General features: G+C 36.3%; 1 protein-coding gene across 3 annotated transcripts in view; it reads left to right on the top strand.

The window, feature by feature from the left end:
- The first annotated feature begins 5,238 nt into the window (after positions 1 to 5,238).
- The window catches only part of PHIP (PHIP subunit of CUL4-Ring ligase complex), a 125,516-nt gene continuing 110,876 nt past the window's right edge, over positions 5,239 to 19,878 (top strand). For all 3 annotated transcript variants that reach the window (XM_082668553.1, XM_082668552.1, XM_082668551.1), the window contains exons 1-5: positions 5,239 to 5,407; positions 5,523 to 5,581; positions 5,731 to 5,760; positions 5,950 to 6,009; positions 19,635 to 19,785. In XM_082668553.1, coding sequence (XP_082524679.1) covers positions 5,368 to 5,407; positions 5,523 to 5,581; positions 5,731 to 5,760; positions 5,950 to 6,009; positions 19,635 to 19,785 — 340 coding nt within the window. In that variant the 5' untranslated portion in view covers positions 5,239 to 5,367. The remainder of the gene's footprint in view (positions 5,408 to 5,522; positions 5,582 to 5,730; positions 5,761 to 5,949; positions 6,010 to 19,634; positions 19,786 to 19,878) is intronic.

Below are 19,878 nucleotides of genomic sequence, written 5' to 3'. Positions count from 1 at the left end.
ATATGTTCTTACCAGGAGATTCCATTTAAAGGCTATATTAGTTTTTCTATAAATCACTGTCAGTTGGAAGTTTGGATAAGCATGAAAAATTCCACTATAACCACTTAATAAGCACCCTTATTTGTACGTGTTCAAATGTAAGCATGAAAACTTTGAATGCAATGGAATTTGTAGGTGTAATCTCAAAATCATATTCAAAGGTTCTCTTTTTTCTCTTAAATTTTTAACACACACATCTCATTTGAAAGATCTACTTGGTATCAATATTATTTTTAATTTTATAAATGTGTAACAGAACTCATTCTTTGGGCTAGTTAGCTAATCACCATTTCAACAAATAGGTATGATTATATCCATTGAAGGAAATAAAGCAACAGATGCATGAGTCAAGGGGATCTTTGCCAAGTATGTGTGTATATATGCATATATACGTATACGTATATACATATATATATATAAATGAAGGCAATTTACAAATAAGGTGGTATAATGAGACATGCCTTTCTATAGGAATTTAGAAAATGGAAACACCATTTTTGATTACAAAGTCAGCTTAAATCTAAATTGGCTTCATTCTCAATTTTGAGTTGGATCTTACTTTTTGTACGTCTTAGTCTCATATTTGAATCTCAAGGCAGCCTTGTGGGCACTCTGGTGGTCAGATCTTATTCTTTTAAACAACCATTCTCTTTCTTCACCAACAGTGTCTGCTTTGGTGTCCTTGATTCTGATTATGTAGAAGTTCCTCACTAACTCGACAGACAAACTTCTCCCTTTCCATGAATAAAATAATTTTTCTTCTTGGGGGTTCTCAAAGTTTATGAATTCAGGTACATATGAATGCAAGTGGCTACACTTTCTGTCCTCAAATTCCATCTTAGAATCACATTGATCATATATGCTTTATTTAATACACCACCACTAGCAACTTTTCAAGTCTCTGCATCCCTTCTCCTGAGTCTACCTTCACTTCTTCCCCTGTTCCCTGTTCGATAAAGCCCACTCTCAATCCATTAGACATCATCATATAATAGAACATGCCTACAGACTTCTCCTTTAAGTTTCCTGCCATCCGGAACAGCTCTTTCTACTTCATCCACCGTGTTGCTCCAAATCTTGGGGGAATGTGTTCTAAAATTGTTTTTCTCCTTTAATCTTTGTAGCCGTACTGTGAACTCATGAAGTGATGGGTGTGTATGTGTGTGTCTATATATACATGTTTTTTTTTCAACGAAGATATGTATTTCTCCTTATCATGCAAACTAAGACATTTAAAAATCTAAGCTACTAGAATAATTTAATTTGGAGGAAAAAAAGTTGAGTGGTAAATTACTAATAACATTTAAATAAGTAAGGGATTATATGATCGTTGATAACCAGCTAATCTTTGTTACAGATTAAAAGGTTTCTCAGTGAGATATAAGGGAGACAATACAAAGTGTTAAATAATGAGTTGGCTTACTGAAGTTGGTTCTCTCTATTCTTTCTGTAGCAGCCAAATAGTATATCTACTTACATGGTTCAAATCTGATATATATTCAAGCTTTGTGAAGGAAGAAGAATATGTGTGTTGAGAGGGAGAAAGTCAGACCAACATGGACAAAACCAATATTGGGGAGCAATCCAGAAGGAGGAAAGTGGTGTGTAAAACAACACTCTTTTGACAATTGTATTTTGTTGTTAGGGCAGATGAGGATTAAAAAAGAATGTGGTTTTTGAAGAAGAGTGTTTTCTACTTTTCCATTTCTACACTTTATAGGACAAAGCCTTTGCTATTAAAAAAAAAGCATAATATCACACACACAAAAGATTTAATATATAATCTTAAAAGTTGTAATTGTAAAGTTTTTTTGAGTTCACCATACTAGTGGGAGCAAACTAAATTTCATAAATGTGGTTGAATCTTTTTATTTATAAACTATCCCATCTTGTTCCAGAAAGAACTTGAATGGCAGCATTTGATTATATCATTAGAATAGTAACTTATCACAATCAAGACAGACTTTCTGTTAAATGTTTATCTTGTTTCATGTGTTGCCAAGTGAAGCAATGAATTGCACAGGAGCTTTTACATTTCACGAAGTTTGTAATCTCCTAGACACTGTATTATACAAAAACAGTAGTTGTTGGCTTTCCAAACTTTTACTATTTTTTTAGCCTTCTTATAAAAAAAAAAGGTATGAAAATCTTTTAAAATTGACATTTTATTTTTGAAGTCCATGAAAAAGTTAAAATAAACAAATAGAAATGGATATAGATGAAATTTGAACTATCCTTATGTGCAAAAGTTAGCTGAGAATGCCACTGCCCTGGGAACTAAAATTTAGGACTTCAAAGTAAGATTTTCTTCCTATTTGATATGTGCTGACTTTTTGTGTACACATGCACAATACATGACATAATAAACCCTATAGTTAACTGATGATGTCAGATTCCAGAAATGTTTTATGTTTAAAGAAATTAAAATGTTATAAAGGAGTATTTGTCACATTTGAAGAACTAAGTAGAATTCAAATTAACATCTATTGTTAAAAACAAATAATTTATTTGGCTGAAAAGAAGTTTTAATTTTTAGCAGGTAACCTACATTTTCTTATAACAGACTGATAGCTATAAATTAGTTCAAAGGCAGGCTCACAACTATCTTCAAATTAGGTCTTTGAAAAAGAAACTATAAACATTGTCAAAGGTTAGTCAAAATGACAGGAACATCATATTCAGAAAATTTAGAAGGAAATTTTTCCTTAAAAATTTTTTAGGAGCTAAGTACTAGTAGCATACTTAGGAAAAGCTTCTAAATGAAAAGCATACATGAGATATTCATACTAGCTTTCCATATTTCCATACTACTCACAAGATATATATAGAAAACTTTACCCAGAGTAATATTATATTCCATGTCATAATTTGGTTTCTTTTCCTTAGCAAGGATAAACATCTATTAGTAAGAATCAGACTAATGCAAACATTTTAAAAATCACAAAATTCTAACTATAATGTTTAGTTCCTAAAAAATCTGTTTATTTGAAGAACATCGTAATGTAAAAACATCACAATTATTTGAAGAATATGATACTTTTTTAAAAGTTAAGATAAAATAGGAAGCATGTGTCACGGAAATAAACAGAATTGCAAAAAGGCATATTAAATGTCCATCTTTTCAAACCTAACCATCTAGAAGCAAGCTACTTTACCTATCATAGTTACAATAGAACTAATGTCTTTAAAAATGCAAATATTTTTAGTACTTGAAGGATAGCCATTTCAATAAATAACAATGACTCTGATAACCCTACAGCAATAGGACAAGTCATGGTAACTTCCCTTTTTAAAAAAATTTGGTTAAGATTGTTATAAAAGGCAATTTTTACATCCTATTACTCCAAATAGGTTTAGGTGTTTTTTTCCTCTTTCTCACATGTACGGTGATTTCTGGCTGTTTCAGTACAAGGCATCACACCGGTGCAGTCTTGCAATGCAGCCCAAGGCAGTTGCAGCAAGTATTTCCCACTAGGAATGTAAGGAGCTAGGAGGGTACAAGGGTTGAGGAAGCAATCTAGAAAACCACAATGCAGCTTGTTGGTCCTTTCCCCATAAATAACCTTTTTAGACCACGTCCATAAAATGCAGTTTATTATCTAAATTTTTTAAGGAGACTCTTTTGTTAAATGTTAACAAAAGAACGACTATCCTAGTTCCCTTTAAAATGCAATCCTTAAAAAAAAAATCAACTCTCAAGTCTTTTTGAAAAGTGCTTAAATCCTCTGGAGATAAATATCACTTGGTGTCCTTGTTTCCTAACAAATGGCTTTTTCCATTGTTTCCATTAATTTCACCCATATTCGTTTTTTAAAAAACAAGGCCCTTATCCTCATCAGCAAAAGACAGATGTATGATTTAGCATATAAAACCGGTAATTACATACTAATTTATGAAAGATTAATTTTTTTCTCTTTTCGTCAGTCTCCAAGAAGTCTTCCCGTGATCAACTGTAAACAGGAATGGTTTACACCTCAAATTAGAAGCCATTAATTAGCATGACGAAGTCAACTGCAATATACACAGATAATTTAAATTATTTAATCACCAATCACCTTGGCTAAAAGCGTACTATACTCTTTCGTTATCCTTCGGTACGTTATTGATCTGTCAGTATATTACCTCTAGATCAGTTAGAGATAAATATTAACGTTCTTTCCTTTCGCTCAGGTTTACATTATTCCTTCTTGTAAACACTTAGAAAAGCTTTAAGGTTCTTTAATCCCAAATCCCTAATTAGCTATTACTAGCCTTTTTGTAACGAGGAAAAAGAGTATCTGAAGTACAGATCAGGAGTTCGCTTTGCCCATATAACAATGAAAAACATTTTTAAAATGTACGCTTAAGGCAATGGCAGTAATAAAAGACACGAAGAGGTGGCTTCAGCAAATAACGGGCTTGCAAACGCAAGTGCTCAACAAAAAGCGCCTGAACCTCTATTGCAATATACAGCACTCCAATAAATTACACAACACTTTGCATAGGCTGCAGAAATAACGCAGGACAAGACTTACACAGATGCCAATCCGCAGCATTTATACACATGCACATGGCAAGAGAGAAACCAAACACTATCATTCAACTCGGGCAGGGTAGCGCGATCCCGAGTTTGCCCAGCGTGAGAGTGCTCTCTGCGTGTGTGTCTGTGCGCGCGCGTGAGAGTGAGACCCATCCTCGGGGCATTTCCCCTCTTTGGGCAGTTTTGCTTCATTTGTTTCCTATTTCTGCTACATAGAAACTAACTTCCATCTCAGCCCCAGCCAGCGCCGCTGAATAGAGCCTGTGCTGCGGCTCCGTGTGCGTCAGATCCCTCCGCGGAGCCGTCCCCGGCCCCCTCCCTCCCGAGGTCGGCCTCCACAGAGAAAGCGCCTTCCAGCCAACCGGTGGCTCCGGCTCCGACATCTTCGACTGGAAATAAATAAATAAATCGCACCTTCGGTCGGGGAGCCGCGGGCGGGGGTCTCGCCGCGCCGGCTGCGGGGGCGCCGGGGCCGTGGGGTCGGAAGCACTCCTTTTTCTGCGCCGGGGGCGGGGGCGGGGGCGCGGGCGCGGGCCGAGGACAGGCCGAGCCCGGGGCCGCGAAGGCGGCGGACTCCTTTCTGCGGCGGAGGGATCCGCGGCGGAGGCGGCGGCGGCGCCTGTAGCCGCTGCCTGAGAGTTGTTGTTTCCTCCTCCTCCTCCTCCGCCTCCGCCGCCGTTGCTTGAATGGTGGAGCCGAGGCTCGGCTCGTGAACACACAGTGACAGCTATAGGGCAGGCGGCGGCACCATCCCCGCTTCCACTCGGCGGCGGGGTGTCCCGCCGGCGGCCCCGAAGTGACCCATAAACATGTCTTGTGAGAGGAAAGGCCTCTCGGAGCTGCGATCGGGTAAGTCGGGGGGCTGCCGGGGCCGCTGGCACCGGGCGATGCCGCCCGCGGTCCCCCGCCCCCCGCCGCCCGGCCGCTCAGCCTGTGTGTCTCCCCGTCCCTCTCTCCCGCGCAGAGCTCTACTTCCTCATCGCCCGGTTCCTGGAAGATGGACCCTGTCAGCAGGCGGCTCAGGTACGGCGGCGCGCGGCGCGGGCCGGGCCGGCGCTCGCCGCTCGCGGGCGTGGGGGAGGGCGGCGGCGGCGGCGGCGGCGTTGGCGGCGGCGGCGGCGGGGCCGCGGCCCGGGGCGCGGGGCTCAGCTCTCCCCGCTTTGTTGTTGCAGGTGCTGATCCGTGAGGTGGCCGAGAAGGAGGTAAGGGCGGCGGCGGCCCGCCGCGTCCCGCCGCCGCGCGGCCGCCCCTGGGCCGCTGCGCCGCCGCCGCCGCCGCCGGGGCGCGGGGCGCGGGGCTCGGGGTCCCAGGCGGGGCGCGGGGAGGGCGGGGGAGGGGCGCGGGCGGGCCGGGGCCGGGGGCCGGGCTCACGGGGCGTCCTCTCCCCGCAGCTGCTGCCCCGGCGCACCGACTGGACCGGGAAGGAGCATCCCAGGACCTACCAGAATCTGGTGAGACATTCACGTCGCGGAGCAAAGAAACTTTTCCCCGAGTCGAATAAAAATTGAATTTCCCGCAATTTTTTTACAGAGACAAAAACTTGGCCCCAGAACCTGAAAGCTCCGAAGGCCACGGGGAGGGTTGGGAGGCCGGCGCGGGGGTTGCGGGGGGCAGTGGCCGGGGAGACCCGCACCCCGGGGCCGCAGGGGCTGCCGACAATTTATTTGTGATATTTTGTTAATGTGCTAGAAATAAAGATACGTCATGAGTGTTGTGCAGTGCAAGGCCGGAGGAGGAGGGGCCGGCGCGCGCGTCCGTGCGGGCGCGGGGGCGCGCGCGAGGCGGCGGCGGCGGCGGCGGCGCGAGGAAGGAGGGCGCGCTCGCTCGCCTGCTCGCTCTGCACGCGCGCTCGGCTCGGCTTTCTCCTGCCGCACACAATAGCTGGTGACTAACTGCTCCGAAGTGGCATTAGCATTTCACAAGCCGCCTATTCAGCCGCTGCGGAACCGTGGCAAGACGTTATTTTTTTTCCTCTTCCGTTTCTGTGGCTTTCCTTTACCTTCAGAGCTAGGTTTTTTTTTTTTTTTTTTTTTTTTTTTTTCCGTCGGAGGGGTTCGGCCGGCTGATGGTCGTTGGCCAGCGGGCGCATCTTGCATCTACGGAAGCTTTTTTCGCAGAAGTGTAAAGCGTGTAACACCCTAAAGCCAGAAGTTTAACAGGCTTTTTTTCATTTTGCTAATTTTCGCGTTAGGCCCCTCGTTAAATTAAAAGCTGCTATTGGAGGCCCCTGAAGAGTGTTGATTTTTTTACACGTACACTTACTGTGGAGTGGCGATTGGCAAGTAAAAGTTTTTCAGTTTTACAGCGGGATGTATTTTGTTAGTCGCTTGAAAAATACCTCTCTTAATTTTGTGGGTTTCCGAATTGAGTATTTTAGTCATTTCTGAAAATTGATTTCTAAAAGTGGTCCTGACCCCTTGAGTGTTGTGAATGGAACAGTGGGGTATTTGTATTCGGGAGTTCTGCTTTTCGTGTTAATTTCTCCTCCTCTGATTTAGGTTGTATGCGTATGTGTGTGATGTGTGTGTTAAAGCAGTCACTGGGGCACATCGAGCCTTTGAAATTTATGCAGTGCATTGATTTTTCGGAGACATGTTTGCAGCTGATGTTTTAAGATAGTTATAATGTTACTTCAAGAGGGGTTCTGAAAGCATCAGGAAGTTTCAGCTAGCTTTGAACGCCTTCAGCGAGATTGAGGAAGGCATGACATGATTTTTGATGGCTCCTGTTTCATTTGCATATAGAACATCTAACTTTTGTGTCTAAATGTGTTATGATTTAGTATAGGTTGTTGGTAAGTGCTCACAGCTATTGAAATAAGCAAGCGTACTTAGGTTTAGTTAAATGAATAGAGAGTTAACAGCGCATTCATTTCCATACTGTTAGTTTTTCAAGTACGTAGTGATTTCAACTAGTCTTATTCAGTACTTGGCTAAAATGAATGGAGTTTGAAGCAAACTCCAAGATTCAATAACAGCAATGTTTAATTTTTAGGTTTGTAAATACTTGACAAAATCTTAAGTGGATTTCCATGTATTTCTTGTTATTTAAATTATCATAAAGATAATATTCCATTTTTAAGAACTGGACAGACAGAACTTATCTTTGCCTCTCTTTTAACCACACCCATCTTTGCGTTTTATAAAACCCCACAAACCCTAAGTCACTAAAGGTTGCTGTGTTCTTTTTAATGTGGAGACTATTGGTAACGCTATTTTTATGTCTTTTAAATGAAGCGGCCAATGGTATCTGGCCAAATTATGAAAATGTCTAGTCCTTGTAGGAATATCATTTTGTTTTCCAATAAAAACAGGGTTACCAGTGTTTTTCAGCTTTTTTTGAGCGAGTTTCTTACCTCTCAAATATTAGTAAAATGAGTTTATATTTCTAGTCTCTTTATCAGACTTGACTTAGGATACCATAAGCAGTGTCTTTATCAGTGTGTTATTTATCAAAATCCACCTATTTTGTATGGAAGTGTCTTTTCTTGCTTAGAGTGTTTTCAGACCTTTTTACCAGAGCAGTCATGTTGGCATGCTCATGAGATAGTTAAGAATTCTCATTAGACTTCAGGGTTCTCTGGCTCATTTTCTCATTTCGTTCGTTCAGCATATTACTCACTCTGTATCAGCTGGATCCGAGGCACCATTTGAGGTACTTTCATACCCATCGAACTATATATCGAGGTGTGTGGTATTTGGTTTAATTTTGTTTGACTTTTGGTTGACATTTAGTTAGCCCTAAAGATATTTTAGAACACTAGGTATTTAAGTACGTTTTTGTTTAATAGTAGGATTTTGAAATTTTATGGTGAGCTAGGTGAGCACATGCAGAGTCTCTTGTACATCATTCTCTGTTGTCTTAATTTATTCCTGAGACTGAAAAAAAGTTTTATTTTGTGTCCTATTAAATTTAATTTACATAATGTTGGTTTGAAGATTATTTTGGTGAGTGAAGCCAAAGTTTGAAGATTATTTTGGTGAGTGAAGCCAAAGTAATAACTATTGTTTGTAGTTTCAGTAGTGTTTACCTCTACCTGGAAATTTTGTTGCTGACGTTAACCGATAAATTGGGTAATATTTTAAATGGTTTTAAATGGGAGAATTTGTATGTCAAATTGAAATTTTTAGAGAACCTCAAATTACAGCTATTTAGGATGGGGTATAATATTTGTATTTGTGAGCTTAAAACACGCATAGATCAGCCTCTGCAGTCAGGCTGCAGATAAAATCACAGTGGTTGAGTTTTGACCAAGCAGAAAGTGGAGTTTTAAGAGCAGTTTAAAAGTTTACAGAGTTGAAATAAACGTATTATTATTTTTTTAAGTGTCATTGGTAAAGGTATTGTTAAACAGGATTATGGTTATTGCTGTCTATCTTAAGACTTAAAACATTTTTAAAAGTGGATGGAATTTGATAGGAAGTTAAAGGGTTTAAAAATTTCTTTTGGCTCAGTGGTATATGTTTAATCAGATTTTCTATTTTTAAAAAGTATGAGGTTGCTTTTAAAGTAAAAGGGCATTTTTTAAGCTTTCATTAGAACTCTTATTTTTTTAAAAGGAGTCAAGCGTAAGGAGGCAACTTTACAGAATAAGAAAACAACTAATTTTTGGACAAAGAGAAAGCTTTGTCATTTATTTATTTCTTAGTTTGAATAGTGAAATTAGTTGGTTTATTAAGTTTCGCTCTCTAGTTGTCACCTTAAGTAGTGGCGACATAATTTAAGTTGCATATTTATGAGATCTTGAGGCGGAATTTATAAGCGTTTTTTGCCAGATTTGGGACTCTGATTACATTTCTTGCCTACGAGGCATTATTTTCCAAAACTGTGTTCTTGTTTTGCTAATCTGTTATGATATAATAATTATTATTTTTTGTAGTGGTGTTTGCTTTTTAAAAAATGATTGCACTTTATTAGAAATCTTTGTATTCAAGGGAAAGAATTGGGAATCAGGAGACTGCGGGTTGTGATCTTAGCCCTGCCTACAGTTAGCCTGCAGGTTAACCTCTGGCAAGTCAGGAATTTCTCTGGGCCCCTGTTATCTCTTTCTTGTCAGATAAGCGAATTGAAATCTGATTTTTGACTAGAAGTCGCAATGCATTGTTTCTAAGAGCTCAACTTTTTCATTTTGGAGTTTCATTATCTAAAACACAGAAAAGTAGACTTAGACAAATCATGCATTTTAGTAAATTGTATAAATGCTTTTTGTAGTGCTGTTCTTAGTTTGTAGAATCATTTCTCCTTGAAAAGAGGAAGATTTTTGAGACACAACCACTTTGTAGACTACTTCTTTATAATTAATATGTTTTCACCATGGTTTAAGTACTGGTTTTCATAAATTATTGGCCGTCTTAAATTCAGAGATGAATAGGAACCATAAATAGGATTTTCTTAAGTGTTTATTTAGAGTATGCTGACTAATGTGAAAGTTAAGGTATAAAACCTAGGAGACCAGTTTTAGGAAAAAAAAAGATAACATATTAAATGTTTTTGAATCAGGGATTCCCATTCCCATTAAAGATAACATAGTACTGTCAAAATTTAACCAGTATCAATTTTGGAGGGGGGTGGCATATAATGAATTAAATGTGTAGTAGACTTATCATTTCCTTTTTTAATAGAGTATCAGTGAAATAGTAAGCTTTGCTTGGTAGTCTCCATAACACGGTTTTCGTGTCTCATAATCATTATAATGAAGAAAAAATGTTAGGCGTGAAGGGAATAGTACATATTGATGGGCTGAAGTAGGCAAATCTTCATCCTTTCTTATACATGCAATTATTCTATTGATACTTATACCATTATTTTAAAGAGTTTGAGGCATTTACAAAAATTTTAAAATAAATACCTGTTAAATTCTTAATACTCCTGAATAATTGTAAAGTGGCATGAATATAAAGGGGGAGTTGGATTATCCCCTCCCAAACTGCACAGTGGTGTTTTATGATTGTTATGAGGCAGAAAAGTACTGTTGGAGTCTGTTTCCCGATCTGTACAATGGGTTAATAATAGCTCCTACTTTGTAAGATTATGAGAGTAAAAACTGACTGGTACAAATCAAATACTATGTAAGGGTTTGTGTTTGCTATTATCAGAACTTTAGTAGTAGTAGAAAGGTTGTTCCTACTATAGCTTTCTAACATTTTATAAAAATTTAAGAAAAAACATTTTTATTTCAGAAACAAGTATGCATAACTTTCTGAATATAGTAGTTGCCATATAAAACCGGCTGCTTAAAACTTTAGAAGGTACTGGTAGTATAGTTACTTTGTAGATTCAAGTACAAAATAATTAAGCCTAAGATACAAAGAAAAAAGTATAGTAAATATCAAAAATAAATCATTTTTAAAACATTGTGGGTAGATTTCTAGAAAAATTTTGTTGGTCTGTATAGTGATTCTAACTATGACTGTATTTGTGGAACAGTTAACATTAAGAAATGTTTGGGTGGTTGAAATATGCAGAATTGATTAGAGGATATATGAAGCTCTTTCTTTTGGTAATGATCAGATGGCACTTAGGAATATGTGAAGGGAGCTTGGCTGTTGCATCTGGTTCCTTCTGTACAGAGATTTTTGTAATTTAAAATCATCACAATAGTTTGTAGTTTTGGAAATAGGAGGAGATACTTTGTTTTGTAATGTGGCTTAAAGGTATTTCTGTTTTAAGCAGAGTTTTAAAAGGACCGTTTTGAATTTATTCTTAAGTGAGTATTTGGTTAAATAAATCCTATGAATGTCAGTCTTTTAGTCCATACAGAATTTCTTTGTCAGATAGACGAGTTTTTTGTTTCTTTTGTCTAGAAACTTTTCTCACCTCTTGCAGCCATTCTTCTTTTTCCTCAATTTTGTGGTTATCTATCATATCACTACAGAATTATAGCAAATAAAATTGTATTTTACCCAACTTATTTTGGACAATACCAGGTAGGTGAATTTCATTCTTACTAGTAGTTTCCACATAGAAGTTTTAGAATTCATAGAAAAATATCCCTAGTACTAAGCAAAGTGGCCATTAGTTAACAGAGTACTAAGTATATACATTTAGAATAATTTCGTATTTTAATGTACTTCCCTTTCAGGAAAGAAAGTCAAGCATTAAAATGAGTGTATTAGAGGAAAAGATTTTAACAGCAAATTTGTTTAGAATACTTCAGTTGCTTTTGTAATTGTACTTAAAAGTGATAAAGACTATTATATAATAGGAACCAAATTGAAAATTCTGGAAGTTTTAAATGTGTAAAGTTTCTGTCTTGTTTGTGAGAACCTCTGTTGTTGACATATGAGTAATTTGTGAAAACAAATTATTTTGGAATTAATAAATACGTTGTTGAGTATATGGAATATAGAGGAGGGTAAGCATTTTATAACAGGTTAGGGAAAATGAAAATTTTTTTTTCATTATGGCATTTGAGAATTCAGGGTACTAAAAATAAAAAATTGTGGTATTGAAATACAAAAGTTTGAGAACCTTTGGTCACTACGGAGCAGGGAGACATTAGATGTGAAGCCGGTCCACCTTTAGTTATTTGCCTCACACACATGTACACACGTATATGCACATACACAAAAGCGGCCTTATTTAAGCTCAGGGATCACAGATAATGAAAAGGATGGTTGGATGAGAAGTTTTTGATATTAGGAAAATTGGGGTAGCAACATTGGTGTAATGCAGTTTCTGCTTTAGTTAAAACTCATTTAAATTGTAAGAGGAGAGAGATTTGTAGTATAAGGCTTAAGTTATTCATGGCAACATGGGTGATAGCAGCCTGCTGCAAAGGAAGCACATAAGGAATCCGTTTATTCTGGGCTCCAGATGGCTGTGGTCACAGTAGCATGACCTGTTTGGTCTCTGTCTGGATAAAGAACAGGCACATAGCCTGTCTTGGCAGAGGTTATAGTATAAATGCAAAAAATACTTACCTTTACTTGTGTCACTTGATTCTGGTTTAGTTTTGGGGTGTGGAAGTACTAAATTCTAGTCAACTTGGAGAAATATGCATTTTCTGAAACAACTTTACACTGCCGTTATACGTGTGATGTTAGTTATTTTGAGTATGGTGTTTGAAACTGAAACATTACTAAAAATGAAACTGATTGTTCTCTTAAGATTATTTATATTGGCGTTTTAAGAATAAACAGTTTAAGAATTTTTAATCTTAAAATTAATAGACAATAACTTTTTCAACAGAATCATAGGTTTAAGTTTTAAATTATACTTTAAGTAAAATAATGTTTTAAAGAAAATTTCTTATTTCACAGATTTTGCTTAGCAAATTTGACTTGATTTAAAAACAGAACTTCAAAATGTTATTTTATAAAGTTAAACTTTGTCATTTTGTTGTGTTTTAAATTATTTTTTATAGAGCATCTTTACTTTGTGGTTTGTGGAAACCTTAATTCTGGATAGAGTTTTGGGTTTTTTTTTAAACAAATATAGTCAAATTGTAATGAATAAAATTTGGAAGAGCAATATTGCATTTTATTTATTTGACAAATATGTATTGATAATTGCATTGATAATTCTAACTGAATTATTATCTAAATGAATTCTTAGGTGGTTGACCAAATTCTGAATATAAGACAGTCCTTTGAGCATGTTTATTCATAGTTATTAAGAGTAAATAGACCACCAAGATTAATTTTGAGACTTAGTAAGATTCTATATTAATTTTATTATACTCTAAGTACAAATAAGTCATAAGCTTGTAAGAGTCCTAAGAATTGTTACCCAGCTTAGAAGATTTGACTTGAAAAATGGTTACATGGGTTTTATTTAAGTTTGGTAATCATAGAGCCTGTTTGACAGTGTGGGGGAAACTAAAGTTGAGAGAAGGAAACTATAGTGTTATAGAAATAACACTAAACTCGGAATCAGAAGACCTCGGTTTGATTACTGTTTCTCCTACTTTCTAAATGTGTGACCTTAACCTTTGGGCCTCAGTTTTCTTTACCTGTGAAATGAGGAAAATACTTAACCTTATTTGCTTGTGAAGATAAATAAATTTTGAGCATACTTGGCACAGAGTAAGTATTCCATATTTTTTTCCTATGTGGAAAAACTATTACAGTTTTAAAAAAATGCTCAGAAAATGTAAACTTGTTTTAAAAAGTGTAGATATAATTTAACCTGCACTTTGTAATAATGGTAACAGATTTATAAATTGTAAGTTTAGAAATTTTGAGAATTTTAGGGACTGGATTTTAGTAATAGGCCTTATAGAGTGATTAAACAGTGAATAGTGTTTTTAAAAATTTATGATTTTGTTTATATGCTAGAATAGACCTAAAAATAAGAACTATATTCCATGAAGCTGACCTTTTAGAGCTCAGAACCATAGTAGGAAGCAGAAGCAACTAGCCTATCAAATCTGAAAAAAATTGTGAGAAAACAGATGTGGGAGATCTGAAAAACTGTTTTAGAACCAGTCAGGTGTTTGGGACCTAGGGATAAAGTAAAGAACCTGGTCAAATCAGATCGTTTTGGTGCCAAACATTAGGTGGATCTTATTTTCATTAGGACTTCTTAATTACATCCTAGAGGAAGGACTGGCATTTCTAGGTCTCACAGGTAAATCAAGTAGTTGGAATGAATATATTGATCTAAGCTCACTTTTAAAAGGTCCTTAAAAAGATATCCAGGTTTTTTTTCTCTGTTTAGGTCTAGAAGGATTTTTTTTCAACATGAAAGGTCAACTTCTAAAACATTTCTTTCTGGCTCACTTTAATGCATATGTTGAAAACTATTCAAAATGTCTAATTTATAGCTTGCTTGCGCATTGATATATACATATATTTGAGGCAATAGGTACTTTGGAGGGGAGGTAGGGGACGGGCTGTATGATTGTGGCTCTGGAGTTAGATTGCCTTGGTTTGTCTCATCTCTGCCAACCACTAAATGTGTGTGACCTTGGGAGGGTTCTTTTATCTTTTTGTGCCATCATTTCTTTATTAATGGGAATAATAATAGAACATACCTCTTACGGATATTAAAATCATTAACTCAGCTTTTTCATGTAAAACAACAATTACCACAAGGCCTAGCATTTAGTGTGCAGCCAGTATGTGTTAGCTATGTTAGTATTATTAATATTCATCACACTTTACCATTTGGTCATACTTTTTTGTGTTGAATATCTTTAAGAGCTTGAAAGCAGCTCTGGTCCTGAAAAGTAATGGACATATTAGAATTGAGAATGTCAAGTTTTGTTTTGTTTTTCCTTAATAATAGTGTATGGACAATTACTGAAAATCCAGATATAGACATTTTTGGATAAGGGATTTTATTACAATATTGTTTTGACTTTACCTTTTAATTATTTCCTAGTAAATTAGAAGTTCATTCAGACTAAAAAGCTTAAGTTAATATTAAAGATACAGGGTTCTTAATAATTTGAAAATTAAAAATCACATATGTATAGCCATGAATGAACTATTTTAATTTTTTTAAATTTGTTTTTGTTTTTACATTTTAAATATTGACCATAAATACATGGATTAATATTCATGAAGAATAATGTTGAGAAAAAGATAGTACCAAAAAATAATTTTTATTCATTTTTTAAATTATGTATTGGGGATGTGTGTATATATATGATGCATCTAGGAATGAAAGCTGATGGTCCCTGTTCTCATGTAGTTTACGGTAAAGTGGAGAAGAAAAACATTAAATCATTACATTGTTAAAGGTATAATCACGAACTGGTACATGAATTAAGGAAAAGTCACCAAAGACTGTTCACCTAAGATAATGTACCTAAACTGAATAGGGTGAAGGAAAACAAAGGAAGTTCATTGAAGGGAAGATCTGAAGCAAATAGAAGAGTTATCTGGGCAAGGGGACGTGGGGAAATGCTGAGAGTATATACCACATGGAAAAGCCTGACAGGAGAGAGTGCAGGTAAAGAACCTGAAAGAAAGCCAGTGTGTCTAAATGTGGAAAGAAGTGGGGTCTGGAGAGTGTAGGGCTGGGAATGTGCCAGATGAGGCAGAGAAATAGTAATGGACTGTACATGTACTTCAGGGCTTGTAGACCATGTTAAGGATTTGGATCTCCAGAGAGCAAAGAAAGCCTCTGGAGTGCTTTAGGTAGAGGTGACCTGACCAGATCTCTGTTTTGGAAAGAGCATTCTAATTGCAATATAGAGTATAGATTTGAATGAGGTTGTAGAAGGCATGAGTGGATGTGGGAAAGATGAGAGTTTATAGCAAAGATGATTTGAACTTGGATTGTTATTATGGAGATAGAAACGGGTAGATGGGTTTAAGGCTAGGAAGGAAAAATTCATTTGGAGTTGGTGACTGCTTGGATATTTGGAATGAGGTGGGAGGGAGGAATGAACAGTGTGAAAAACGTGACTTCTTGATTTTAGGTTGGTTAGATGGTGTTGCCAGTCACCACCGTAGGGAACTTTTTTGGTGGTGGTGGGTTGGCATGAGCATCATGAGTTTACTTTTGGATATGTTGAGTTGAGGAGGCTTTGGGACGCCAAGGAGGGGAGTCTTTTAAGAAAATCTGATGTGCAAGCCTAGGCTATAGATAAAATTTGGGAAGCTTTGCATAAAGATTGTTCAGGGAGAGAGTGTAGAGTGAGAATAAGAGAGGGTCTGGAACTGGGCTCTTGGATCTCAGACCTTAAAGAACCTCACCCTTTAATGGCTAGATAGAGAAGTCAGTTTTTTTCTGCATATTTTCATATATTCATTTATCTAATAATTAAGCACTTACCTGTAAGTACTATGTTAGGTACTGGGTAGACAGGTAAACAAGTTCTAATCCCGTGTGTTCTTAGGTAGGACATGGATAAAGTAAATTGGCAATTTTAGTATAGTGCAGGGTCTTATGAACCCCAAAACAGGGCATAGTAGTGGTAGGGCCTATATGTGTTTTGGGGGGGAGGGGAAGGGCATCATAGCTATCATTAGATTCCTCCTGAGGTCTAGGTATCAAAATATATTAAGAACACTTAATATGGTATGATAAGTACTACAGAGTTCCGGGGAGTGGGGTAAAGGAATGTTTGGGAAGGAGTTTAATGTGCTGTGGAAACACAAAGATAGAATGTCCCCAAAGAAGAGGCAGAGGCAGGTCATGGAAGACAGTGAGGCATAGACTGACATGAAGGAGAGTGAGGTGTGGAGCTGCAGGGTAAAAATTTCTAGCAGAGGGGTCAGTTTGCACAAGGTCTCAAAGCCAGAAAGCATAAAATTCTCTCTCCTAACTTTAAAATGAAAGTTGATTTTGAACAATTGAAATATACTAGATAATCAAGGAAAGATTTAGTTGGAAAAAGTGGATTCATAATATTTTATTAAAAAGATACAGTTCTGCAGTGAAGATTTTCAGGTTCACTACCTGAATTGTATTTTGCAAGAAGACCCTAAAACAGGATCATCACAAAACTAAAGTTAACAAGTAATGAACTTTCTCGTTAAACACTTTAAAAAGAATTCCAATCAATTTAAAAAAGTCACATTAGAATAATTATCATGTACAAGTTTGAAAGTCGAAGGGACCCTATAAATATTGTAGACTTTTAAATTTTTAAGTAAATTATTTTAGGGAAGATTACAGTATAAATACAATTGTAAAATTTTATATTCTGCTGTATTTTCTTCTGAATGCTTTTTCTGTTTAATCATACTAGTGTTTGAAAAAGTATGTTTTGATTCAAGATGATAATATTAGGGAAAAAAGGATTCTGTAACTAAAGGAGTTTGTGAAATAAACAAAATTGAAAAGATATATCAAGATTTTTCAGAGGCTTTAATGTCATTGTGCTTTTGTGACTCTCCAAAGCTTCTCCAAAGAGAAGCGTTCTCCAAAGAGACGTAGTATGTATAATTTGTATTAGAACTTCTTTTCCAGAAGTATTCATTCTACCAATAATATTGACCATCTGCTATGTGTGAGACTATTATTTTAAATTATCTTTTCGAAGTGTGGCAATATGGCTACATATTGTCTCTGTGATAGTATATTATGATAAAAAGTAAGGTAGGTTCCTCTTAATTGGCTTGAGCTTAGAAGAATGAATATCAGCTAATTCTTTAAAAAATATCATTCACAGTCTTTTGCAGTTAGAGTATAACAGATACTGCAAGATGGAATGATTTAATCCCTCACTTCCCCCCAAATCTGTCTTACCATAAGGAATTCATACTAAAATTGCCATTACTAAGTGGACTTTTCTTTTAAGTTGTCGTGTCTTTTTTAGGCTATTCTTGGCTATGAAATTTTCTCAGACTTTCCTTGTTATTTATTTATTTATTTTTAATTGAGGTGAAATTGACATACAACATTATTTTAGTTTCAGGTGCACAACATAATGATTTGATATTTGTATATATTGTGAAATGATCACCACCACGCTAGTTAATGTCTGTCACCATATATACTTCAAGCATTTTTTTCTCGTCATGAGAACTTTTAAGATCTTCTCTCTTAGCAACTTTCAATTATGCAATACACTATTATTACCTATAATCGCCGTGCTCTTCATGGTGGCTTGAATGTTTTATAACTGGGAAGTTTTGTACCTTTTAACTCCCTTCATCCATGGGAGTGGATGAAATGTGTAAAGGGAGTCAAAAGGTACAAGCTTCCAGTTATTTTTTAAAAAAGAATCTTAAGTGAATTTGAGTAGCAATTCTCAAACTTCTTCACCTCAGCACCTCTTCACATTAGTAAAAATTATTGCAGTCTCTTTGTTTATGTGGATTCTAATCTATTCATATTTAACATTTAAAAATTAAAACAAATTTTAAAATATTTTTATTCATTTAAATATAATAAACTCATTCCATATAAGTAAAATTTTTTTATAACATAATTATGTTCCTAAACAAACCAAATTTGTGAGAAGAGTGGTATTGTTTTACACTTTTGGGGATGTTTAGCGTCTGGTTTAATAGAAGGCAGATTCTTACATCCACATCTACATTCAGTCTGTTGGAACATCACATGTCATGTGGCCTCTGAAAAACTCACAGTACACTCATGAGAAAATGAGAGTGAAAAAGCAAATAACGTCTTCATATTATTCATAATTTTTTTTTAAATTTTTTGGCCGCACCGCGTGGCATGCAGGATCTTAGTGCCCCCGACCAGGGATTGAACCCATGTCCCCTGCAGTGGAAGTGCGGAATCTTAACCACTGGACTGCCAGGGAAGTCCCTATTCATAATTTTTACCTGAAAAATCCCTAGGGGTCCACAGAACACACTTTGAAAACGGCTGAACTGGAATATTTCGGTGCTACACTGAGAAATTTTTTGTAACTTGATAGCCTAAATATAAGTGAAAAAATAGTGTACTTTTTTTTCTGATGTAATTCTCTTTACATTATTATGCAAATATTGTCTATTTACTAAAGACTTCCAGGATGGATAATAAAAATATAGCATTTTATATCTTGGTTTTGAATGTTAGCATAAATTAAGCAGTACTTTGAAGTTGTTCCAAAAAGTGCTCAAACTTTGTAGTCGGTAGATTTATAGTCAAAACTTGTTTCATTTAACAGTTGGAATTTGGCCTTTCTGTGAGGTTTTTGGTATAAATAAATTATAAAATTCAGCATAGAAATCATGTAAGTGTTTTTAGATTTTATAATGAGAACATGAACTATCAAATTTCTTTAATCCTGAACTATTCTGGAGATTTTCAAAAAATAATGTCGAAAATACAAAACGTTTATTATATTTGTAGTTAGGTGATTTTTTGTTGTTTGAAGTTTTTGAAAATTGTTAAACTGAAACATACCATTTTAGGGTATAATGCTGTAGGTTTTTTCATTGTTCAGTATTTGCTTTGACTAGCATCTGTTAATTTATAACTTGCTGTATTTAGGTAACATTAATTCTTTAGCATTTTTCCTCCTCAGTGGGGCAAATCATGGTTGGGTAGCTGTTTTATTCTGTGAGTCAAGTGGTTTCACAGAATAAATGTGAACTTTTCCCCCAAGTAAAATGAAATGTTGACTAGCCAGAAATAATTACCATATTTTTTAAAGTTTATTTACTGTAAAGAATTGTATCACTTTATTTAGCAAATATTTTATATGTCTTTCACATAATAGGTGAAGTATTACAGACATTTAGCACCTGATCACTTGCTGCAAATATGTCATCGACTAGGACCTCTTCTTGAGCAAGAAATTCCACAAAGTGTTCCTGGAGTACAAACTTTATTAGGAGCTGGAAGACAGTCCTTGCTACGCACAAATAAAAGTATGAAAAATTTCTATTAGAATTTAGATTTTTTTTCCTCACTTTTCGTCTTTGTGTCTTATTTTTGTATCCATTAAAAATGTATGTGTTTAA

This window comes from Grampus griseus (genome assembly GCF_964374135.1).
Source record: "Grampus griseus genome assembly, chromosome: 13".
NCBI classification, from domain to species: domain Eukaryota; kingdom Metazoa; phylum Chordata; class Mammalia; order Artiodactyla; family Delphinidae; genus Grampus; species Grampus griseus.
The sequence above is the reverse complement of the archived record's forward strand: the minus strand, read 5'-3'. Positions and strand labels throughout refer to the sequence as shown.